The sequence below is a fragment of the Erpetoichthys calabaricus genome, chromosome 5 (genome assembly GCF_900747795.2).
Source record: "Erpetoichthys calabaricus chromosome 5, fErpCal1.3, whole genome shotgun sequence".
Classification (NCBI taxonomy): Eukaryota; Metazoa; Chordata; class Cladistia; order Polypteriformes; family Polypteridae; genus Erpetoichthys; species Erpetoichthys calabaricus.
In genome coordinates this window covers 248563004-248583845 of record NC_041398.2, presented here as the reverse complement: position 1 = coordinate 248583845, position 20842 = coordinate 248563004, and the positions used below count along the sequence as shown (strand labels likewise).

The 20842-nt window shown below is 43.9% G+C and overlaps 1 protein-coding gene across 2 annotated transcripts in view; it reads right to left on the bottom strand.

Annotated features, from left to right (window-relative positions):
* The window catches only part of ucp1 (uncoupling protein 1), a 131779-nt gene that overhangs the window by 13825 nt on the left and 97112 nt on the right, over positions 1 to 20842 (bottom strand). The window contains exons 1-4 of one of the 2 annotated variants that reach the window (XM_028802751.2): positions 13856 to 14015; positions 6210 to 6358; positions 3450 to 3657; positions 2874 to 3071 (exon numbers count right to left, since the gene is read on the bottom strand). In XM_028802751.2, the coding sequence (XP_028658584.1) occupies positions 2874 to 3071; positions 3450 to 3657; positions 6210 to 6335 (532 nt within the window). In that variant the 5' untranslated portion in view covers positions 6336 to 6358; positions 13856 to 14015. Of the gene's footprint in view, positions 1 to 2873; positions 3072 to 3449; positions 3658 to 6209; positions 6359 to 13855; positions 14016 to 20842 lie in introns of those variants that run through there. The other variant, XM_051928178.1, reaches the window with a different exon arrangement.

Genomic DNA, 20842 nt, shown 5'->3' with positions numbered 1-20842 from the left:
ACTTTGTTCCAAACTGAATCTGGCTTATCTAAATGAGTATTGGCATACAACAAGCAACTCTGTTTGTGGCGTGAGTGCAGAAAGGGCTTCTTTCTCATCACCCTGCCATACAGATGTTTGAATTGTAGAACGATGTACAGATACACCATCTGCAGCCAGATGTTCTTGCAGGTCTTTGGAGGTGATCTGTGGGTTATCTGTCACCATTCTCACAATCCTGCTCATATGCCACTCCTGTATTTTTCTTGGCCTGCCAGACCTGCTGGTTTAACAGCAACTGTGCCTGTGGCCTTCCATTTCCTGATTTCATTCCTTACAGTTACAGAAACTGACAGTTTAAACCTCTGAGATGGCTTTTTGTAGCCTTCCCCTAAACCAGTAGACTCAACAATCTTTGTTTTCAGATCTTTGGAGAGTTGCTTTGAGGATCCCATGCTGTCACTCTTCAGAGGAGAGTCAAAGGGAAGAAAGCACAACTTGTGATTGACCACCTTAAATACCTTTATATCTCATGATGGACACACCTGTCTATGAAGTTCAAGGCTTAACGAGCTCATCAACCAATCAGCATTGAGCAGTGACAGGCATTCAAATCAGCACAATGACAAGGGGACCCACATTTATGCACAGCCAGTTTGTCACATTTGATTTAATTTCATACAACTAAATACTGCGTCACTAAAAATCTTTGTTTGGAAAACACCGCAGGGCTCAGATGTTCCTTGGAAATCAAAGACATACCACTGATATCTTTATTGTTGAAAGGAGAGTCGATTATTATGCAGGCTGAGAGGGGGTCCAAAACATTTTCATATGACTGTGTATAGTGGTGGCTCTGAGGTTAGGGATCTACACTGGCAATTGGAAGTTTGCTGGTTCGAAAGTGACTCTACTCCGTTGGTCCCTTGAGTAAGGCCCTTAATCTGCAATCTCTCCATCCTGGATATGACATTAAACTGCATCCAGCGCTGGTAGCAGAATTGGCACTCCAGCCACCAAAAAAAAAACCTCACACTGTTTCATTCCTTCTGAACTAGTGTAGTGCTGAGTGTCACCCGTTGCAGGGCTGCACCCGGGTCCTAATCTTGGATCCTGAGGTGGTTTGTCATGTGGTGGGTGCAGCATATATATATATATATTGTGATAGATGTCTGGGGACTTTGCCCCACCAGGACGCCGAGAGTGGGTCAGTTTCTTCCCCAGAATGCAAGAGGACAGCCTCCCTGGATTGCATTGGGGCCATGGAGCTTGGATGCTCAACCCTGTGGGGGGGGGGGGCATGGCCACTGCCAGCGGGCACCAGGACAGCTCCTGAGTCTGGGCATGCAGCACTTCCGCCACACCTGACAACATCAAATTGAGGAAGCTGTGAATTCAGTAACTAAGGACCAGTTGACTCGTGTGTGGCAAGAAATGCTTTGCCGTTTTGATGTTTGTCAGGCTACACGTGGTGCTCATGTTGTGCATGCCACCTCAAGGACCACAGGACCAAACTTTGAACTTTGCTCTATCCAGTTATGTGCAGAATGTGTTTCTGTCTTATACAGTTTGTTTGAAATCAATTTTTGAAATCTGTTCTTTCATTTTGATTAGCTCTGTGTGTGTGTGTGTATATATATATATATATATATATATATAAATACAGTATGCATTATAAAATGGTTTAGTAAAGGCTGCAATCTCTTACAAACCTATTCCTGTGAAGTTTGAGCCCCCTGCTGGATACACATCATCATCCAATCCCTGCTGTTCTGAGGTTGGGGACGCCCCCCTTGGACAAACGCTGATTTCATTTGTTAAAGCTGCCCGCGGTGACCCACCACAGGACACTCCGCATGCCATACCATCGAGTAGTATTGTCATTCATGACTGTGCACGACCCAAAAACATACAACATGCAAATCAAAATGGGTCGCGACCCACAGGTTAAGAACGCATGGTTGAGGTGAACATGGATGCTTCACAGCGGGACTGCATCGTTGTTTTACTGCGCGGTGTAGTCAGATTTCTTTGGGCAGAAGGAGTGAAATCTGCCGAAGTTCACCGAAGGATGTTGACTCAGCAGGGAAGTGAAAACAGCAACTCAACGCTAAGTTGATAAATGGGTCGGACAGTTAAAAGAGGAACACAAGTAACTGATGAAGCTCGATCTGGTTGACTGTCAACATTGTACACACAAGCCCACATCGACATGGCGAATGTCTTCATGGGAGAAGACCGATGGATTACGTTGTCTGCTGTTGCTGCACATTTGGACATCAGCTGTGGATCTGCACACGCCATAGGGGTACCATAAACTTTGCGGAAGGTGGATACCCAAACGGCTTACAGATCTGCACAAGCCAACATCCTTTGATGGATTTCAGCAGGTTGCCCTCCATCTGCCCCAAAAAAACTGGCTATGGTGCGTTGTACAGCAATGGTGCGATCCCACAGCGGAGCGTCCATGTGCACTTGGCCTTGGCTACAACTAAACTAAGGACAGAGTGGTGCGCTGTGCGTGTTCAAACTACCCATAAGCCTCTGTGAACGTGTCTCATTGTGTCCTCTTCTGTTAGTTGCAGTTATCATGTAATTTTCAAACTGATGAATATTATTTCAGTTGTACACTCTCATATTTTAATCCTATACTGTACATGTGTCAGTTTACTTTCTGCTTGGTTATAAACTGGAGTGGACTACTTGGACCTTCACCATTGTCTTCCCTATCCTGCACTAAATTGATAATTTGCAATTCCTCTGTGATGGTGGTTACAAGAACCTACAGCTTGAGGTGTTTGCAGTTCCTTGCTGTTCTAAAACTTCTCTCATGTATTTCAGACCCACTGGGCAAATCCCCGTGCCCGCTCAGCTCAGTACCCTGCTGCTCTTACCTTTCCAAAGCCCTCGGACTCCTTCTTCTAGGAAGATGGTTTTGTACGCGTGGAGCGTGCCTTTGTATCTCCTCTGTACGCCCTGGAGGTTCATCTGAGCCTGAAACCTGACCTTTACCACGTCGGTAGGCTGAGCAACGGACACGGCCATCGCTCCTGTGGTGCACCCTGCCAAGATCCTGATCCCAATGCTGGCATCTGCAAGAAACACAACATGGCTGCCTTTAAAATTGAAATCCACAGAGTTGACGCTCTTCCTCTCGTCAGGATGCTGTCAGGGTTGTGCGTCCCCCTTCATGGCTCCCATATTGAGGAAGAACATCTGCTCAGTTAAGTAAAAAAGGAAAATATTCAGGAGTCTGCACCTTAAACAGCAAGTCAATTACAAATAACACAAAAGGAGTTAATAAGCAGCAGAAACTGGTCACTCATTAAGGAAACGGTTAGAATGAAAGCCTGCAGCCACTGTGGTCCATCAGGACTGAGTTTGGGGACCAGTTCTGTAGAGATACAAATGATATTCAAAATAGGAGACCCCAACAAGAGGGTCATGGATTAGAGAAGATGGCGGCTTACTCTCCCTGCCGTTCATGTAGAGCTGCTTGACCGTGTCGTAGAGTCCGATTCGAATGGACGCAAAGCCCATCTGGCGTTGCAGGCCAGCCACCAGACCGTTGTAGAGACTCCTCGGGCCTTCAGTTTTAATCATGGTCGTGATCGTTCCAAACACTCCTCTGTAGCGGATATTTTTTGCGGCTTCCACAGCTGCCTTTTCTCCTTGAATCTGCCAGAAAAAAAAAAAATAATAATAATACGTTAAGGGTGAAACTTTTTTTTTTTTTTACATTTGCCGGCTGATTTGGCGAAGGTGAAATCTTTTTATTCAGCCTTGAGGACACGGCCAGACCTCAGAAATTCATGCAGTATGGCGCAAAGGAGGCAAGTAGGTGAGGCAAGAGGGAAGGACAGCCCATTGACCAAGTAGGACCTCCCTTGAGGTCTGACCACGCCCCCTCATTCGTTTGGACCCCACCCACACATTTAGTCACACTTCACTTCCTTTTCGTGTTTCAGAGATTTGCATGGATGGCGAAACTTCGCCCATCCCAAAAGTCATGAATAAGGCGGCCAAGACTTCTGAAGCACGTCGTCCCAAACGCTTCCAATATTGGCCACTGCAGGGGGAAGTTGTTCAGGAACGGTTTGAGGAACATGAAAAGGAGTTCAAGGTGTTGACTTGGCCGCCAAATTCCACAGATCTCTATGCTGAAAAAACAAATCTGATCCATGAAGACCCCCACATCTGCTGCTAACATCTTGGTGCAGATGCCACAGGGCACCTTCAGAAGTCTTGTGGAGTCCATACCTCGATGGGTCAGAGCCGTTTTGGTGGGCACTAAGGGGTTCCTACGTGATATTAGGCAGGTGGTCTTAATGTTGTGGTGGATTGGTGTACACTTTAAACTAAGTTTAGGTCTGAAGGAACTGCAGTGGGTTCAGAAAGTACTGAGCCTCCTTTACATTCTGCATTCTTTATAAAAGTGGAAGTGTTTGCCATTTCTGCACATCGGCCTCCACTCAGTGACTCATAATGACAAAGTGGAGACACGTTTTCAGGTGACATTTGGAATAAGCGACCAAGTCGCATGGTAAACAGGAGGACTTTAGGGACTTTCAGAACTGGACTTGATTTTTTTTAGAAGAATGAAGTGGGCAGGACTGACGAGCTTTGTTGTGTTGAATGGCCTGTTCACAACTCCATTGTTCTAATGTTCTAACAAAGTTTATTAAAAATGAAAAACCGAAGTATTCAAAAATCTCCATATTGTGCTCAGGTGCCTCCTGTTTGCTTCAGGTTTCTCCTTGAGATGTTTCTAGAACTTGACTGGAGTCCACCTGAGCAGACTGGACGTCATTTAGAAAGCCACATGTGTCTCCGTGCATAGAAAGACCCCAATATATGCTGCATGTCAAACCAAAAATCAAATGATGAAGTCCAAGGGGGTCTCTGTGTGGGCAAGGGGATCAAACCACTTCTAAAGCTTTTAGTGGAAGCCAAAAATTGTAAAATAGAAGACGTTTGGAACCACTTGGACTCTTCCTAGAGTTGGCTGTCCATTCAAACTAAGTAACTGGGCATGACGGGTCTTGGCCAGGGAGGTCACCAAGAACCCAATGATCATCCTAACAGAGCTTCGGAAGAAAAAGGCATTTTTGGTAGAGTGGCGAGAGTGGCATTCAGAAGACTCTAAGGGCCAGAGGTGTAGCTAGGGTTTTCAGCGCCCGGGGACAACTGAAGATTTTGCGCCCCCTCCTGTTTGCCAAAATGCAATGGGGAAGGGAAATTTGGCACCCCCTGGATGCAGCGCACGGGGACAGATGTCCCCCCCTTGCCCCCTCCAGCTACACCACTGCTAAGGGCACAAGGAAAAAAAAATCCACTACTCCAATGATACAAAAATGGATCCCTTTGGGCAGAACTCCAAACAAAATGTCTGGTGAAGACCAAGCACTGCTCACCACCTGCCTAATAATGCCATCCCTCTGGCAAAGTGTGGTGGTGGCAGCATCAGGCTGTGGTGACAGGAAGACTGGGCAGAATTGAGATCAGAATTAATTCAGCCATCGACAGAGAGGTCCTCGTAGAGAATCTACTCCGGAGTCCATGCAACCTCTCACTGGGGGGTGACGGTCCACCATTTGTCGTGACAGTCACCCAAAGCATACAGCCAAGGCCATGCTGGAGTGGCTTCAGGACAAGTCTGTTGAGTGGCCCAGACCCTAAGATGGCCATTTTCAGACGCTTCCCTTCCAGTCTAATGGAGCTGCAGAGGATCTGCCAGTAAGAATGGGATCAACTGTCAGGTGTGCAAAGCTTGTAGAAACTTCTACAGGAACAGGTGACACTGCCAGTGGGGCTCTACAAAGTATCAGGTTAATTATATGAACACTTCCAGGAATGTGAGAGTTCAGGTTTTGATTTTTTAATAAGTTTACAATCCTTTGTGGTCACATGTTGACACTTTGTCATTAGGGGTTATTGAGTGTAGATTAATGGGCAAAAATTGTCTGTTTAGAATTAAATTTACAACACAATAAAGTGTGCTGAAAGTGAAGGGGTCTGAATATGCTCTGACCCCACTGTATGCTAAAAAAGAGAAGGAAAAAAATGTCTGCCTTAGAGAGACACAGTGATGGTCTTAACACTTTGACAATGTGAGTGCTGCTGGTTTAAGAGGCTTGTGTTGAGTTTGAACAAAGCCCAGCTGTGTCTGTAGGTACTAATGAAGTGACTCAGCCATCGGACCACCCTGCCCACACAGCCTGGCCTTTTACCTGCAGCCTGACTTTGGCGGTGTCCAGCGGGAACGTGAAGAGGTCGGCGATGCAGGCAGCAGTCCCGGCACTCAGGAACTTCACCCCGGGGGTTGGAGGAATGTCTGAAGGTTTGAGTCCAACCATGTTGATGAAAGCTCGGGGGGCACCTGGAGAAAAAGAGGACATTTGGGCAAATTTCAGATGACGTCAAATTATTGTTATTATTATGACAGCCTTGAAACAATGGCATTCGTGAGTATGTCGCCCTCTAGTGTCTGAACTCTGTTACTGCCCTTATCCCTGACTACATCGCCCTCTAGGGTTTCTTCTTTGTTACTGATGGTGTTCATGACTGTGTCACCGTCTAGGGCAGGGGTGGGTAATGTCGGTCCTGGGGGGCCCTGTGGCTACAGGTTTTTGTTCCAACGCAGTTTCTTAATGAGAAGTTAATTACTGCTAATGAAGCCCTTACTGCTCAAGTGTCATTTTGAAGCTTCACTTTAGTGGTCTCGCTTGTTCAGGTTCCCCACCCTTTATTGCTTATTTCAGCATTGTTTTTAATGGCTCCTTATTAGTAATACGATGCAAATGACACAGGTGCCAGCAGTTCTCTATCTAACTTGATTCCTTTTACACCCATCTAGTTTAATAAAACACTTCATGGGAAAATATGTCAGACTGAAAATTATCCATTTTAGGCTTCAAATCATTTGGGTGATATCCTTGGAAAGGAAAAAAAATCTACAATATAAGAACTTAACATTGTAGACTAACAAGCCATAAGATTAAATAAGGTCTGAGATTGGCTTCTAATTAAGTAATTGGGTTAGAATGAAAACCTGCAGCCACTACGGCCCCCCAGGACTGACATTGCCCACCCCTGCTGTAGGGTCTCGACTCTGTTACTGATGGTATCTGTGAATACATCGCCCTCTAGTGTCCGAACTCTGTCACTGAACATCTCCCTGATTAAGATGCCCTCTAAGGTCTTAACTTTGTTACTGATGGTGTTTCTGAATACGTCACCCTGTAGTGTCCGAGTGCTGTTAGTGACCATATCCCTGACTATGTCGCCCTCTAGGGGTTCTTCTCTGTCACTGATGGTGTTCATAACTGTGTCGCCCTCTAGTGTCCCAATTCTGTTACTGATGGTGTCCCTGACTAACAGCATTTATGACAGCACATTGAATTGAGTTGCACAAAACACAAGCACACATTCACAGGCACAACAGCAAACATGGAGGGCACTTGGGTACAAATGCATATCAATATAATGCATAGATGTATAATGTACATGCATTGTGACCACTAGGAGGTGCTCTTGAGTCAGTTGCGAATATAAACTGACCCAGAGACATGACAAAAGGAATTAATTGAAGGAAAAGGTTTCTTGGGGGGCCTGACTCATTAATATACAATATATGTATGTAGGTGACAATCGTCCTTCCTCCTCCTCCCTTGGTCACCACTAGCACTGGCATTTCCTCCTCTTCTTCCTCCATCTTTATGTCAGACAAGCCCTTGGCCTCCACTCCACTCCTGACCTCAAGCTCAGCTTTTTAAAGGGCAGCACAAGCCTGCTGCCAGGCCCCCTGGTTTTGGGTCATTCCTGACCCCTCAGGAGCTGTGAAGCACATAATTTCGCCGGACCACGGCTGATTCTGAGTGGCCTGAGGGACCCCCTTTAACACCACACTTTGACTTTGACATCTGTGACAGGACCTCCAACTTCCAGACGGCTCCTTGGCCTTCCATCCGAGCCATGCACTTGAGCGCCCCCTGCCGTTCTCCACAGTATAGAAGTGCACAGAAAGGAACCGAAGTAACAGCTGACGGCACCTCCTCCTGAATACAAAGACGTTCCTGGTGGAAATCCGGCCTTGTGTGTCTTGGTGGCGGAGAGCAGCACTCTGTTTATGTGTAATCGGACATGGGCGGACATTTTTATACTCATAAACTGATAAACCTGTTAAGTAAGAAGTTAACTGTGCTCCGTACACGTGGCAGCACACAGCGACTACTGCGACTGCTATTACTTTATTTGATGTTCACCTGTCACAGCGAGCATCCACAAACACTTTAGAAGGCAAGTAGTGAAACTTCATGCCAGGGGTCCCCAACTCCAGTCTTGGAGGGTCCCAGTGGCTACAGGTAAGTAATTAACTTCTTTTGAATTCATTTTAATTGACTTTTTTTTAAAGATTTGTTCCTCTGAATTTCTTCATTTCATTCCTTCAGTGGCACCCAAACAGAAATGAAATGTGAAGTGAGGGAGCCAACAAAAGACCACCTCAGTCAGGGCCTCAAACTCCAACCCATTTCATAATGAGGTGCCGATTTTTGTCGTTAGATAGATAGATAATATGAAAGGCACTATATAATAGATAATATGAAGGGCACTATATTGTAGATAGATAGATAATATGAAAGGCAGTATATTGTAGATAGATAGATAGATAGATAGATAGATAGATAGATAGATAGATAGATAGATAGATAATATGAAAGGCACTATATGATAGATAGATAATATGAAAGGCGCTATATTGTAGATAGATAGATAATATGAAAGGCAGCATATGATAGATAGATAGATAATATGAAAGGCACTATATTGTAGATAGATAATATGAAAGGCACTATATGATAGATAGATAAATAATATGAAAGGCACTATATTGTAGATAGATAGATAATATGAAAGGCACTATATTGTAGATAGATAGATAGATAATATGAAAGGCACTATATTGTAGATAGATAATATGAAAGGCACTATATGATAGATAGATAAATAATATGAAAGGCACTATATTGTAGATAGATAGATAATATGAAAGGCACTATATTGTAGATAGATAGATTGATAGATAATATGAAAGGCAGTATATGATAGATAGATAATATGAAAGGCACTATATGATAGATAAATAATATGAAAGGCACTATATTGTAGATAGATAGATAATATGAAAGGCACTATATTGTAGATAGATAGATAGATAATATGAAAGGCAGTATATGATAGATAAATAATATGAAAGGCATTATATGATAGATAGATAATATGAAAGGCACTATATGATAGATAATATGAAAGGCACTATATTGTAGATAGATAGATAATATGAAAGGCACTATATTGTAAATAGATAGATAGATAATATGAAAGGCACTATATTGTAGATAGATAATATGAAAGGCACTATATGATAGATAGATAAATAATATGAAAGGCACTATATTGTAGATAGATAGATAGATAATATGAAAGGCACTATATTGTAGATAGATAGATTGATAGATAATATGAAAGGCAGTATATGATAGATAGATAATATGAAAGGCACTATATTGTAGATAGATAATATGAAAGGCACTATATTGTAGATAGATAGATAGATAATATGAAGGGCACTATATTGTAGATAGATAATATGAAAGGCACTATATGATAGATAGATAAATAATATGAAAGGCACTATATTGTAGATAGATAGATAGATAATATGAAAGGCACTATATTGTAGATAGATAGATTGATAGATAATATGAAAGGCAGTATATGATAGATAATATGAAAGGCAGTATATGATAGATAAATAATATGAAAGGCACTATATGATAGATAGATAATATGAAAGGCACTATATGATAGATAATATGAAAGGCACTATATTGTAGATAGATAGATAATATGAAAGGCACTATATTGTAGATAGATAGATTGATAGATAATATGAAAGGCAGTATATGATAGATAGATAATATGAAAGGCAGTATATGATAGATAAATAATATGAAAGGCACTATATGATAGATAGATAATATGAAAGGCACTATATGATAGATAATATGAAAGGCACTATATTGTAGATAGATAGATAATATGAAAGGCACTATATGATAGATAGATAATATGAAAGGCACTATATGATAGATAGATAGATAGATAGATAGATAGATAGATAGATAGATAGATAGATAGATAGATAGATAGATAGATAGATAGATAGATAGATAATATGAAAGGCAGTATATGATAGATAGATACTTTATTAATCCCAAGGGGAAATTCCCATACTCCAGCAGCAGCATACTGATACAAAAAACAATATTAAATTAAAGATTGATAATAATACAGGTAAAAACAGACAATAACTTTGTTAATTAAATCTGTTCTTTAATTCCACGGCTCCTCTCATTGTGTAATAGCAGACATGTCCGAGATTGTGGATTTTCTCTTTTCTAAGAGCTCTGTTTGGGGTCCTGAGCAGATCAGCAGTCCTGAGACCCTCACCTTTCTTTATTTTCAGATATTATGTGATAGTCACAGTTTGCTGGTCATGGTTTGGTTAATTTTCTATTTCATTATTGTTTGGCTGTGTGGTGGATGGCCCAAGGGTTATGCCCAGCCAGGACACCTAGACAGACCAGGAGTGGGACTATACCTCCCCCTGGACCTCAAGAGGACAGCCACCCTGGTTTGTATGGGGGCCACGGGAACCGAGCATTTAAGCTCAACCCTATTGGGGCCACCACAGGGGGTGGGGGGGGGTACCTGGAGGATTGTGGAGCCCTTGATGTCAGCACTTCTGCCGCACCAGAAGTGCCGCCGGAAGACCGTCACAGAGCACCTGGAGTACATGCGGGTGGCTATAAAAGAGGCCGCCTCCCTCCAGTAAACAAGCCAGAGTCGGGATGAAGAAGGCAACGCTTGGGAGGAGAGGAGGAAAGGCGGCAGGAGACATCCAGAAGGGAGAGATCCGACTTGAACAAGTGTGTTTGGTGCCTGGGCACTGTGTTGTGTGCTGGACTTTGTAAATAAATGCGTGTGATTATGGGACCTTCTGTGTCTGCCTGTTTGTGTCCGGGCTGAACCCATCACAGCTGCTAATTAAGGAGAAAGAAACAACAAAGGGGTCCGAGTCTCCAAGAGCAAGTCAATTAAAATGAATTCAAAAGAAGTTAATTAGGGGCAAAAACAGGCCACTCATGAAGAACAGGATGAGAATAAAACACCTGCAGCCACTGCGGCCCACCAGGACCAGAGTTGGAGACCACTGATATAGCATGAAGCAGGGGTCCCCAACTCCAGTCCTGGAGGACCACCGTGGCTACAGGCTTTTCATGCTAACCCTTTTCTTAATGAGTGACCTGTTTTTTTGCCCCTAATTAACTTCTTTTGAATTCATTTTAATTGACTTGCTCTTGGAGACTCGGACCCCTTAATTGTTTCTTTTTCCTTAATTAGCAGCCAAACAACAGTGAGATACAAAATGAGCCAAAACAACTGGTGTCCATCATACAATATCTGAAATTAAAAAAGATGAGGGTCTCAGGGATGGTGATCTGCTCAGGACCCCAGTGCTCTTAGAAAAGAGAAAATCCACAATCTCGGACATGTCTGCTATTACACAATGAGAGCACAAACAAGCCACGGAATTAAAGAACGGGTTTAATTAACGACCAGAGTTGAAACCTAATTAAACAACTGATTGGAGTTTGAGGCCCTGACTCAGGTGGTCTTCTGTTGACTTACTGGCTTCACATTTCATTTCAATTGGGGGTCATTTAAGGAAAGAAATGAAACAATTCAGAGGAACGATGAAGAAATTCAGGGGCACAAATCTTAACAAACAAGTCAATTAAAATGAAGGGAAAGGAGTTAATGAGCAGCAAAAACAGGTCACTAATTAAGAAAAGGGTTAGAATGAAAACCTGCATCCACTGCGGCCCTCCGGGACCAAAGTTGGGGACCCCTGTGCTATATAGTGCCTTTCACAATGAACAAATATGGAAGTTTACAAACCCAGCCAAGAGATATTTTATATTTCACAGTGAGCACTTACAGTTTAAAGAAACGGAACCAAGTTCTTATATAGCACCTTTTTGCAGTGCACACTTATAAACTGTTTAAAAAAGCTTATAGCCATTTTTTAAATTTAGTGCCTTACACAATGTTCAGATATACACATTAACAAATCATCTAGTGAAGCGTTTAGTTTATTTTATGTAGTGCCTTTCACAAAGAGCACTTGCAAACTTATTAAAAATCACTTAGAGCCAATTTTTATAGAGACTCATTCAAATGAGCAAAGACGCAGGTTTACAACGCAGCAAGGCAAGGCTGATCTTATATAGCGCCTTTCGCAATGAGCAATTTACAATCTGACCAAAAAAGTTCCCAATTTCTTATATTGCGCTTTTGGCAATGAGAATTTTACAATCTGACCAAAAAATGACCCAATTTCTTATATAGCGCCTTTCGCAATGCCCACTCACCGATTTATAAAATTTATAGCCAATTTTTATTATACAAGGCCTTTCACCGGAACCAATATGCCAGTTTAAAACGCACCCAGTCAAGGTTAATTTCATACACAAGGCACAAATATACAAATTTATAAAGCATCTAATCAAGGATTATTTTTATATAGTATCTTCACAATGAGCACCTACATATTGATTTTAAAAAAAGCATAGCCGATTTTTATATAGTGCCTTTCACAATGAACATATACACTGGTTTAGAAAGCATCTCGTGAAGGTTTATATTATAATAGTGCCTTTTAAAATGACCGCTTAGAAACAGATTTAAAAACTATAGCCAATTTTTATCATATAGCGCCCCTCTCAAAAACAAATCTGCCTGCTTACAAAGCATCTAATCGAAATTTATTGTATATAGCGCCTTTCACAAGTAGCACCTACAAACTGATCAACAGGAGTAGAGCCATTTTTATATAGTGCCTTTCACAATCGTCATTTACAAATGGACTAAACCCTGTGTAGCCAATTTTTTTATATAGTGCCTTTCACGATATGCCAATATACAGATTTACAAAGTGTCTAGTGAAGGTTTATCTTATATAGTGCCTTTCACAATGAGCACTTACGGTGCAGCTCATCAAGATTTATCCATTCATCTTCCCAAACCACTGATACATAGCAGGGTGTCAGGGAAGATGAGCCCATCCCAGCAAGCACAGTGTCCCAGGGCAGGACGCTGGCCCACCACACACGAACATCAGGGTCAGTTTAGCACCACCAGTCCATCTAACCTGCATGTTCTTGGAGTGTGAAGGAAAACCGGAGCAGCCGGAGGAAACCCAAACTCTGACATGGAGAGAACTCGCAAACTCCATGCAAGGAGCACCTGGATTGTAAACCACTATGTCACCCTTCAAGCTTTATCTTGATATCCCTTTTCACAATGAGGTTTATATTATATAGCGTCTTTCACATTGAGCACCTTGGAGGGTGCAAATAGACCTTTTTTATAGAGTGTCTTTCGCACTGAGCCCTTACAAAGCAGCTTATCAGGCTTCATCTTGATATCACCTTTCACACTGATGACTCACATGGTGATTAACCAGACATCTGATAAAGTTCTCCATTTTATAGCGCCTACTTAGCAATCAGCAACCACCCCCAAACCCCACCCTCCCCGATGTTGATGTCTTACAGAACTGAACTCCTAGACAGCCCTCATATGCCGACTCATGAAGACACCACAGCCACCTTGGCTTCTTGCACCTTTGAAGGCCACTGCTGTCTAACAGGACATGAGCTACCAGACCATCCCAAACAGAGGGGATGTCTGCAGACGCAATGGCGGTCAAATCCCCCCTGAGAGCGCCCACTGACTCTGCTGTACTTACAGCCGTGTGGAGGTGTCGGTGGCCGGCAGGTGTGCTGCTGATGTCCTGCTGTGTGAGCTCCAGGTGCTCCTCTGCCTGCTGCCTGTCAGTGAAGGACCATTCCAGCGCCTGGACTCCATTTATAACACCATCGTGACGCACTGCTCTGCGGATCATTCGGTTGACAAAGTTCAGTGAGAAACTGTTTGGCTCCTCATTGCTAATTATTAACTATTACACAACTGGAAAAGAATAAAAAAACAACAGCCAACCACCACCATCACCACCACCACCACCACAATCCTCGGGGATCATCTACTTTTGTGGTTTAAGTAGGAGTTCTTCTCAGAACATGAGAACTGTTGACACTTTGGCCAGCAACAGGCTCTGGGTTCAAGTGTGCTTGAGTGGGGCATTGTAAAGGTCAGGACCACCCCACTGTGGTGGGCTTATTCACTTGTTTGGCCTCATTTCTCTCACCTTGTGACTTCTCGGTGCTCCTCAGTCAATTTCTGCTTGCATCTGCAGTAGGGGCTCGGTCTGCAGGACCAATCACAGTGGGGGAGTGACAGGAGCCGACCAATGGCAGCGCAGTGAGGATACACACATCTGTCACTCAGGGATCATCTCTTGACGTGCAAATTAAGCAAAACAATGAAAAGCAATATGCATGGATTATTTAATAAAAAACAAAAGAATAATAATTAAACACAGAGAGCTCATGGTTTCTATGCCTGCGTTCGACTGTCCCTCCATTCTGCTCAGTCACATAGCTGGATGCTCCCACCACCATGCATCAGTCTAGGAATGTCTTCTTCTTCTTATGAATGTGATGATGATGATGATGCTAGCTTGATCCTTCACTCTAGGAATGTCATCTTCTTCTTCTTATTATTATGATGATGATGATGTGAGCAGACCTCTCTGGAGTTGGCTGCATTCACCCTTCCCTCAACTCTGACCTCCTGTCCCCATATGATGATGATGATGATGATGCTAGCTCCATCCTTCACTCTAGGAATGTCTTCTTCTTCTTATTATTATTATGATGATGATGTGATCAGACTTTTCTGGAGATGACTGCATTCACTGTTCCCTCAACTCTGTCCCCATATTATGATGATGATGATGCTAGCTCCATCCTTCACTCTAGGACTGTCTTCTACTTCTTCTTCTTCTTATGATGATGATGTGATCAGACCTCTCTGGAGTTGGCTGCATTCACCCTTCCCTCAACTCTGACCCTCTTGTCCACATATCATGATGACGATGCTGCCACCTCTATGCTGCACCATAGGGATGACATTAAGCAGATGATGAGCAGCACCCAGGTCTTCACTAGTCACAGTTCTTGAAGTTCTGCCCAAGAGTTTTCCATTTTTGCCTCATTAGACCAGAGAGTCTTGTGCCTCGTGCTCTTAGACACCTTTTACTTCCTTCTGGCCACTCTACCATAGACCAGCTTTTTGTACCTTTAAAGGTCTGTGCCTTCTAACAGGACATGAACTACCATATCATCCCAAACATGGGGGGTCCTGCAGACTCGATAGCCAATCTCCCAGAGGGCACCTACTGATTAGTGGAGCTCAGCTGAGACGATTTTCCTTCCAGCAGGTTCTTCCATTTCAGCAGAAGACTTCTGAAGATCTGTTGGAGTGGTCATCGCATTCTCAGTTACCAACCCTGACCAAGGCCCTTCTCATCTGGTTGTGCCAACTCTAAGAAGATCCCCTGGTGTTTCCAGACTTCTTGTGTTTCACAATTCTTGAGGCCACTGTGCCCCTAGGAACACTCAAAGCTCTTTGATCCCCTTGCTCTGACCTTTGCCGTACCACAATTTAATCAAGGAGGTCTTGATGGGGAAAAAAAACATGTGACCCCCACGTTCTTCCTGATCCCTGGTTCAATGCCAGCATTCTCAGGACTCCAGCAAGTAGATGAGACATGAATTGAACCAAGACGCACACGCCAAGAAGGTTGTGTTTCCACAAATGGGCTTACAAGTGTCTGTTCGGTCAAAGCTTTTACAGATATGAAGATATGAGAGCATCTTCAGCATTTAGGTGATGGCATGGAAATTATGGGTAAGAACATTTACTGAACTAAACCTTAATAATGGAATACATTCTCACTGCTGGGACTCAGGGTCACTTGCTGCTTCCTACAGACGTGTCTGCATACTTTAAAGTGGACTGACTCAAACCAGTATCAACCAGTAATCTTACGGGGTCCTTTCAAGGTTGGATTGACCAAAGCTCATATCTTAAACAATCCCTGCTTATTTATCACAGACAGAAAAATCCTCGTGAGCCTGTGACTTCCTGATGCTGAACGGTTATGAGAAGAATCTCTTCAAGGGTCTTGCGAGAGCTCCTTGGACTTCATGGTTTGGTATTTTTGTCCTGATGAGCATTATGAATGGTGGACCTTCTATACACAGTGTGAGGGGCACCCGCTGGGACCCCAAAGCGTGGAAGGACAGGAGGAGACGACTGGCACATGGCTTCATCTCCCCCAGGGTACTTGACGACATCCCCCCCACTCGGTTGCGGCATTGCCATGGATTCCCACAAGGCATCGTAAGACTTGGAGTTTGTTGGCTCAGCCCTGTTGGGTTCCATGGGTGCCATCAGGGGGTGCTGCGGGGACTAGAAAGACCCACTTTGTGGGGATCCAGTCTTATCTGGAAGTGCTCCCAGGCCATGTCTTTGTGGGATAAAATAAAAGGAGTTGCCTGCCATAGCTTGAGGAGCCAGAGTCAGGTGGAAGGTGATGAAGCTGACTGGAGGAGCAGAGGAAACAGTGACGCAAAGAAAGAGAAGACCAAGACGAAGAGTTATTGTGTGTGTTAGTGGGAAACGCTTACTCTTTCCCACAATAAAAAGCCTTTGCTTGCAGCTCTTGTGACCAGTGTCAGGTGTTTTGGGGGGAGCTGGTGCACCCCACAGTGGCCACCACAGCTACACATGTGCCTTTCTGAGCGATGTCCAAACAACTCACTTTGCCACAGGTGGACTCCAGTCAATATTCTAGAAATGTCTCAATGAGAATTTAAGCAAAGCAAAGGCACCTGAGCACAGTTTGGAGGGCCACAGCAGAAGGGTTTGAACATTTTGAAGAATGAGAGATTTCAGTTTTGGATTTTTTTTAAGAAGTTTGTACACCTTTCTGAAAACACATCTCCACCTTATGGGTTATTGAGTGAGGATTGATGGACAACACTGGCAAACGTCTCCATTTCAAATGAAATCTCCAATGTGGTAAAGTGTGCAGTAAGTGAAGGGGTCTGAAGACTTTCAGGATCCAAGGGGTGTCTGATGGGGAGTGAGCCCACCTAAGAAGGAGTAACGGCAGGTACGTGAAGTTGTTTTAAGTCGACCAAGACCTCGTTTGTGAAGCTGAAGGACACCCTTGCTGGAAATTGTCCAGAAGTGTTGTCCCTCGGGGTCCTCATTCATCACGACGAATGCACGTGACAGTGGAAACATCACAAGTACGATCTCACTGATCTCGCCACTGCGCCACATTAAATGACACGACTGAAAATCGCAGCTCACGTCGTGGTTACCGTCTCAGTCGCGTTTTCTAACAGCAAGTAGCATGGCGCCTGACGGAGTTGCAGTGAATTCAGCATCGGTCGCAGCCCTTGAATTCGGTCCTGGTGTGTAAAATCAAAGACAGTCAAGCGTCTCTTCTGTTTGTGAGGTTCAAAACGCACGTTTGTGATTCCTCATCGCAGCATTCTGTGCGTCGTACTTCCGCACGAGCGTTCGCCGGTTCATTGCGTTGTCAGCTCTCCTTTGATGACTTCAGAGATTCGATATTGGCAGATCAGATAGATAGATAGATAGATAGATAGATAGATAGATAGATAGATAGATAGATAGATAGATAGATAGATAGATAGATAGATAGATGCTCCTCTGTCTGGAGATGATACTGTTTAGTTGATGCAGTGGATTCTCCATGATTGACAGGAGTCTGCTCAGCGCCCTTCGCTCTGCCACAGATGTCAAACTGTCCAGCTCCATGCCAACAATAGAGCCTGCCTTCCTCACCAGTTTGTCCAGGCGTGAGGCGTCCCTCTTCTTTATGCTGCCTCCCCAGCACACCACCACATAGAAGAGGGCGCTCGCTACAACCGTCTGATAGAACATCTGCAGCATCTTATTGCAGATGTTGAGGGACGCAAGCCTTCTAAGGAAGTATAGTCAGCTCTGTCCTCTCTTGCACAGAGCATCAGTATTGGCAGTCCAGTCCAGTTTATCATCCAGCTGCACTCCCAGGTATTTATAGGTCTGCACCCTCTGCAGATCAGGGTTTGTACTCATCGAACATTAGAACAATCTGGACAAGGACAGGCCATTCAGCCCACTGAACATCAAGTTGAGTTTTGAAAGTCCATTGAGTCCTCCTGTCCACCACACTGTCTTGGCCGCTTATTCCAAGTGTCTGCGGTCCTCAGTGTGAAGAAAAACTTCCTAATGTTTGTGTGAAATGTCCCCTTCACAAGTTTCCAACTGTGTCCCCCGTGTTCTTGATGAACTCATTTTAAAGTCACCATCTCGATCCACTGGTCTAATTCCCTTCATCATTTTAAACACTTCAGTCAGGTCTCCTCTTCATCTCCTTTAAAGGCTCAGCTCTTTTAATCTTTCCTCATAATTCATCCACTGTAGCCCTCAATCAGCCGAGTCGCTCTTCTCTCCACCTTCTCTTGTGCTGTTATGTCCTTTTTGTAGCCTGGAGACCAAAACTGAACATAGGACTCCAGATGAGGCCTCACCAGTGTGTTATAAAGGTTGAGCAGAACCTCCTGTGACTTGTACTCCACACATCAAGGCGCTATATAACCTGGCATTCTGTTAGCCTTCTTAACGGCTTGTCTAGCAGTTGATAGGGTTGAGTCCACTACGACTCCTAAGTCCTTCTCATAAGGTGGACTCTCGATTTTCCGACCGCCCTTTGTGTATTCAAACCTCACATTTTTACTTCCTATGTGTAATTCTTTACATTTACTGACATTGTACAGATGCATTACAAGTTCACCACTCAGCGTTACGCGCCTTGCACGACACGTTGTTTGCACGTATTATTGGAAGGTACTTGAGGAAATGGAGAAATGCAACATGAAATAAGAGATACAGCCCAGCCACGATGAAACAGAATGAAGTAGAAGTCTTCCTGTCGTGTGTGCCAAGTCGCTTTTGCTCAGAAGACAGTAGAAGGAGAAGGACCGAGGAGTAACTGGTGACTTTTACTGTGTTGCCTTACTGGTAGACATTAATTCAAATCGGTGTTACGTTGAGGCAGAGCGAATTTTTGAATTTGATCCCAATACGGCATCTTAATTTGTCGCAATTTGAAATCAAGTTTGAGTGATGCTCCTGTGAATCTTCTTCTTCTTCGTAACACTGCTGAATATTGCCAGGTGCACGGGGTTGCGGCAGTCTCGGGGACACCCGCCTTCTGTGGTCCATGGTGACATGTCCACCCTGACCAGTTTTAAGCACTGCCTACAAGATATTCATGTCACATTTGGGAGCCTAAGTGGTCTACTGACAGCGTTTCCCAGCCTGTGGGCTATGGGTGACCCCAGATGAAACCTCACCGCTCTGACGACTGTGCTCAATTCACTGCAGCAGCATGGTGGAGATCCACCAAGGAGGAAAAGCATTGATGATTGCGCTTGACTCATCTAACACTCTGATGCTCTGGTGGTCATGCAGGACTGGATTCACCAAGCGGGACCACCACACTCCTCCACTCACACTATCATGCAAATTCACAGAGGGGGGACCCGAGGTGTGTTGTGTTAAATTCCCGGTGGGCCGCAACCACACTGGCATGTGAAAAACCGGGCCATGACATCCCAAAGGTTAGGACCCACTGGACTCTGATTTGACTTCATCATTGGCACCAACCTCATTGGAATTTTATTGTACCAGAAACCAAAAACAGCGCCATCTGTGGCAGAAACCTTGCCCTGCTGAGTTAGCATCCATTTACTCAATCTGATGATCCTTATAATACGGACATTGGAAAAGATAGCAGATACTGAGCAAAGCAATCCATGGTGTCCTGGGCCAGCTGCAGAAGTGGGTGAACATTTGGAAAATGACAACTAATGTGGAAAAATTGCAAAGTGTATCAACTGTAACAACAAAACTGAGACGTCCCATAGGAATCAACCACCGAAATGGATTTAGATGATGCAACATTTTCATCCACTAAGCAATGCGGAGCAGGAGCATGTGATGATAGCACATCCACCACGTGACAGACCACCTGGACTGGGACCCAAGTGCAGCGGGTGAAGCTATCAAAAAACGTTGGGTTAGTTTGTAAAACCTGCTGACGTTGTAATGCACTGGTAAGACCACAACGTAGCAGTGCTACTTCATTGGACTGCAATTCCCAGCAGTCCCGAGAGTACTACACCATTGGACACACCGTGGGGATTGCTTGGAGGAACAAGATGGGGCTCTGCTGTTTAAAAAAGGGCTAAGAGACAACTGGCAAAGGTCACCATCATCTGGGGTCTTGGTCTTCCAACAGTTCACCCCACAAGTGGATTTCAAGTATCATCCACCATTGGATTACGCTTTCTCTGTGCCCACTTGTCTGTGTGATCTCTTCATTCATTGGCTGGAAAATGACTTTGCCTGGTGAGAACTCCCAGTCATCATGGATCTTCATTTGCATCAGCTTCACGGTTAGGACTGAACTGTTCAGAACATTCAGGAGGCTCTTCGCTTTGGAATTCCGTTTATTTCTCCACTTCATCTGCATTCTGTTGTGCTCCTCTATGTTGGCACTTTTGTCGAGAGTGTTTACCGTTGATCACTCCGCTCTTTGTGTATTGTCGGGTTTCATTGGTTTTGTCTTAGTTAATTAATTATCGCCATTGGGGTTATTCAGGTGGGTTCCTTTGTTTGCAATTTTTGTTTAATTGTATGGGCTTCATTATTTTTTATTATTATTAAATCAGGTCAGGTCAGGTTGGGG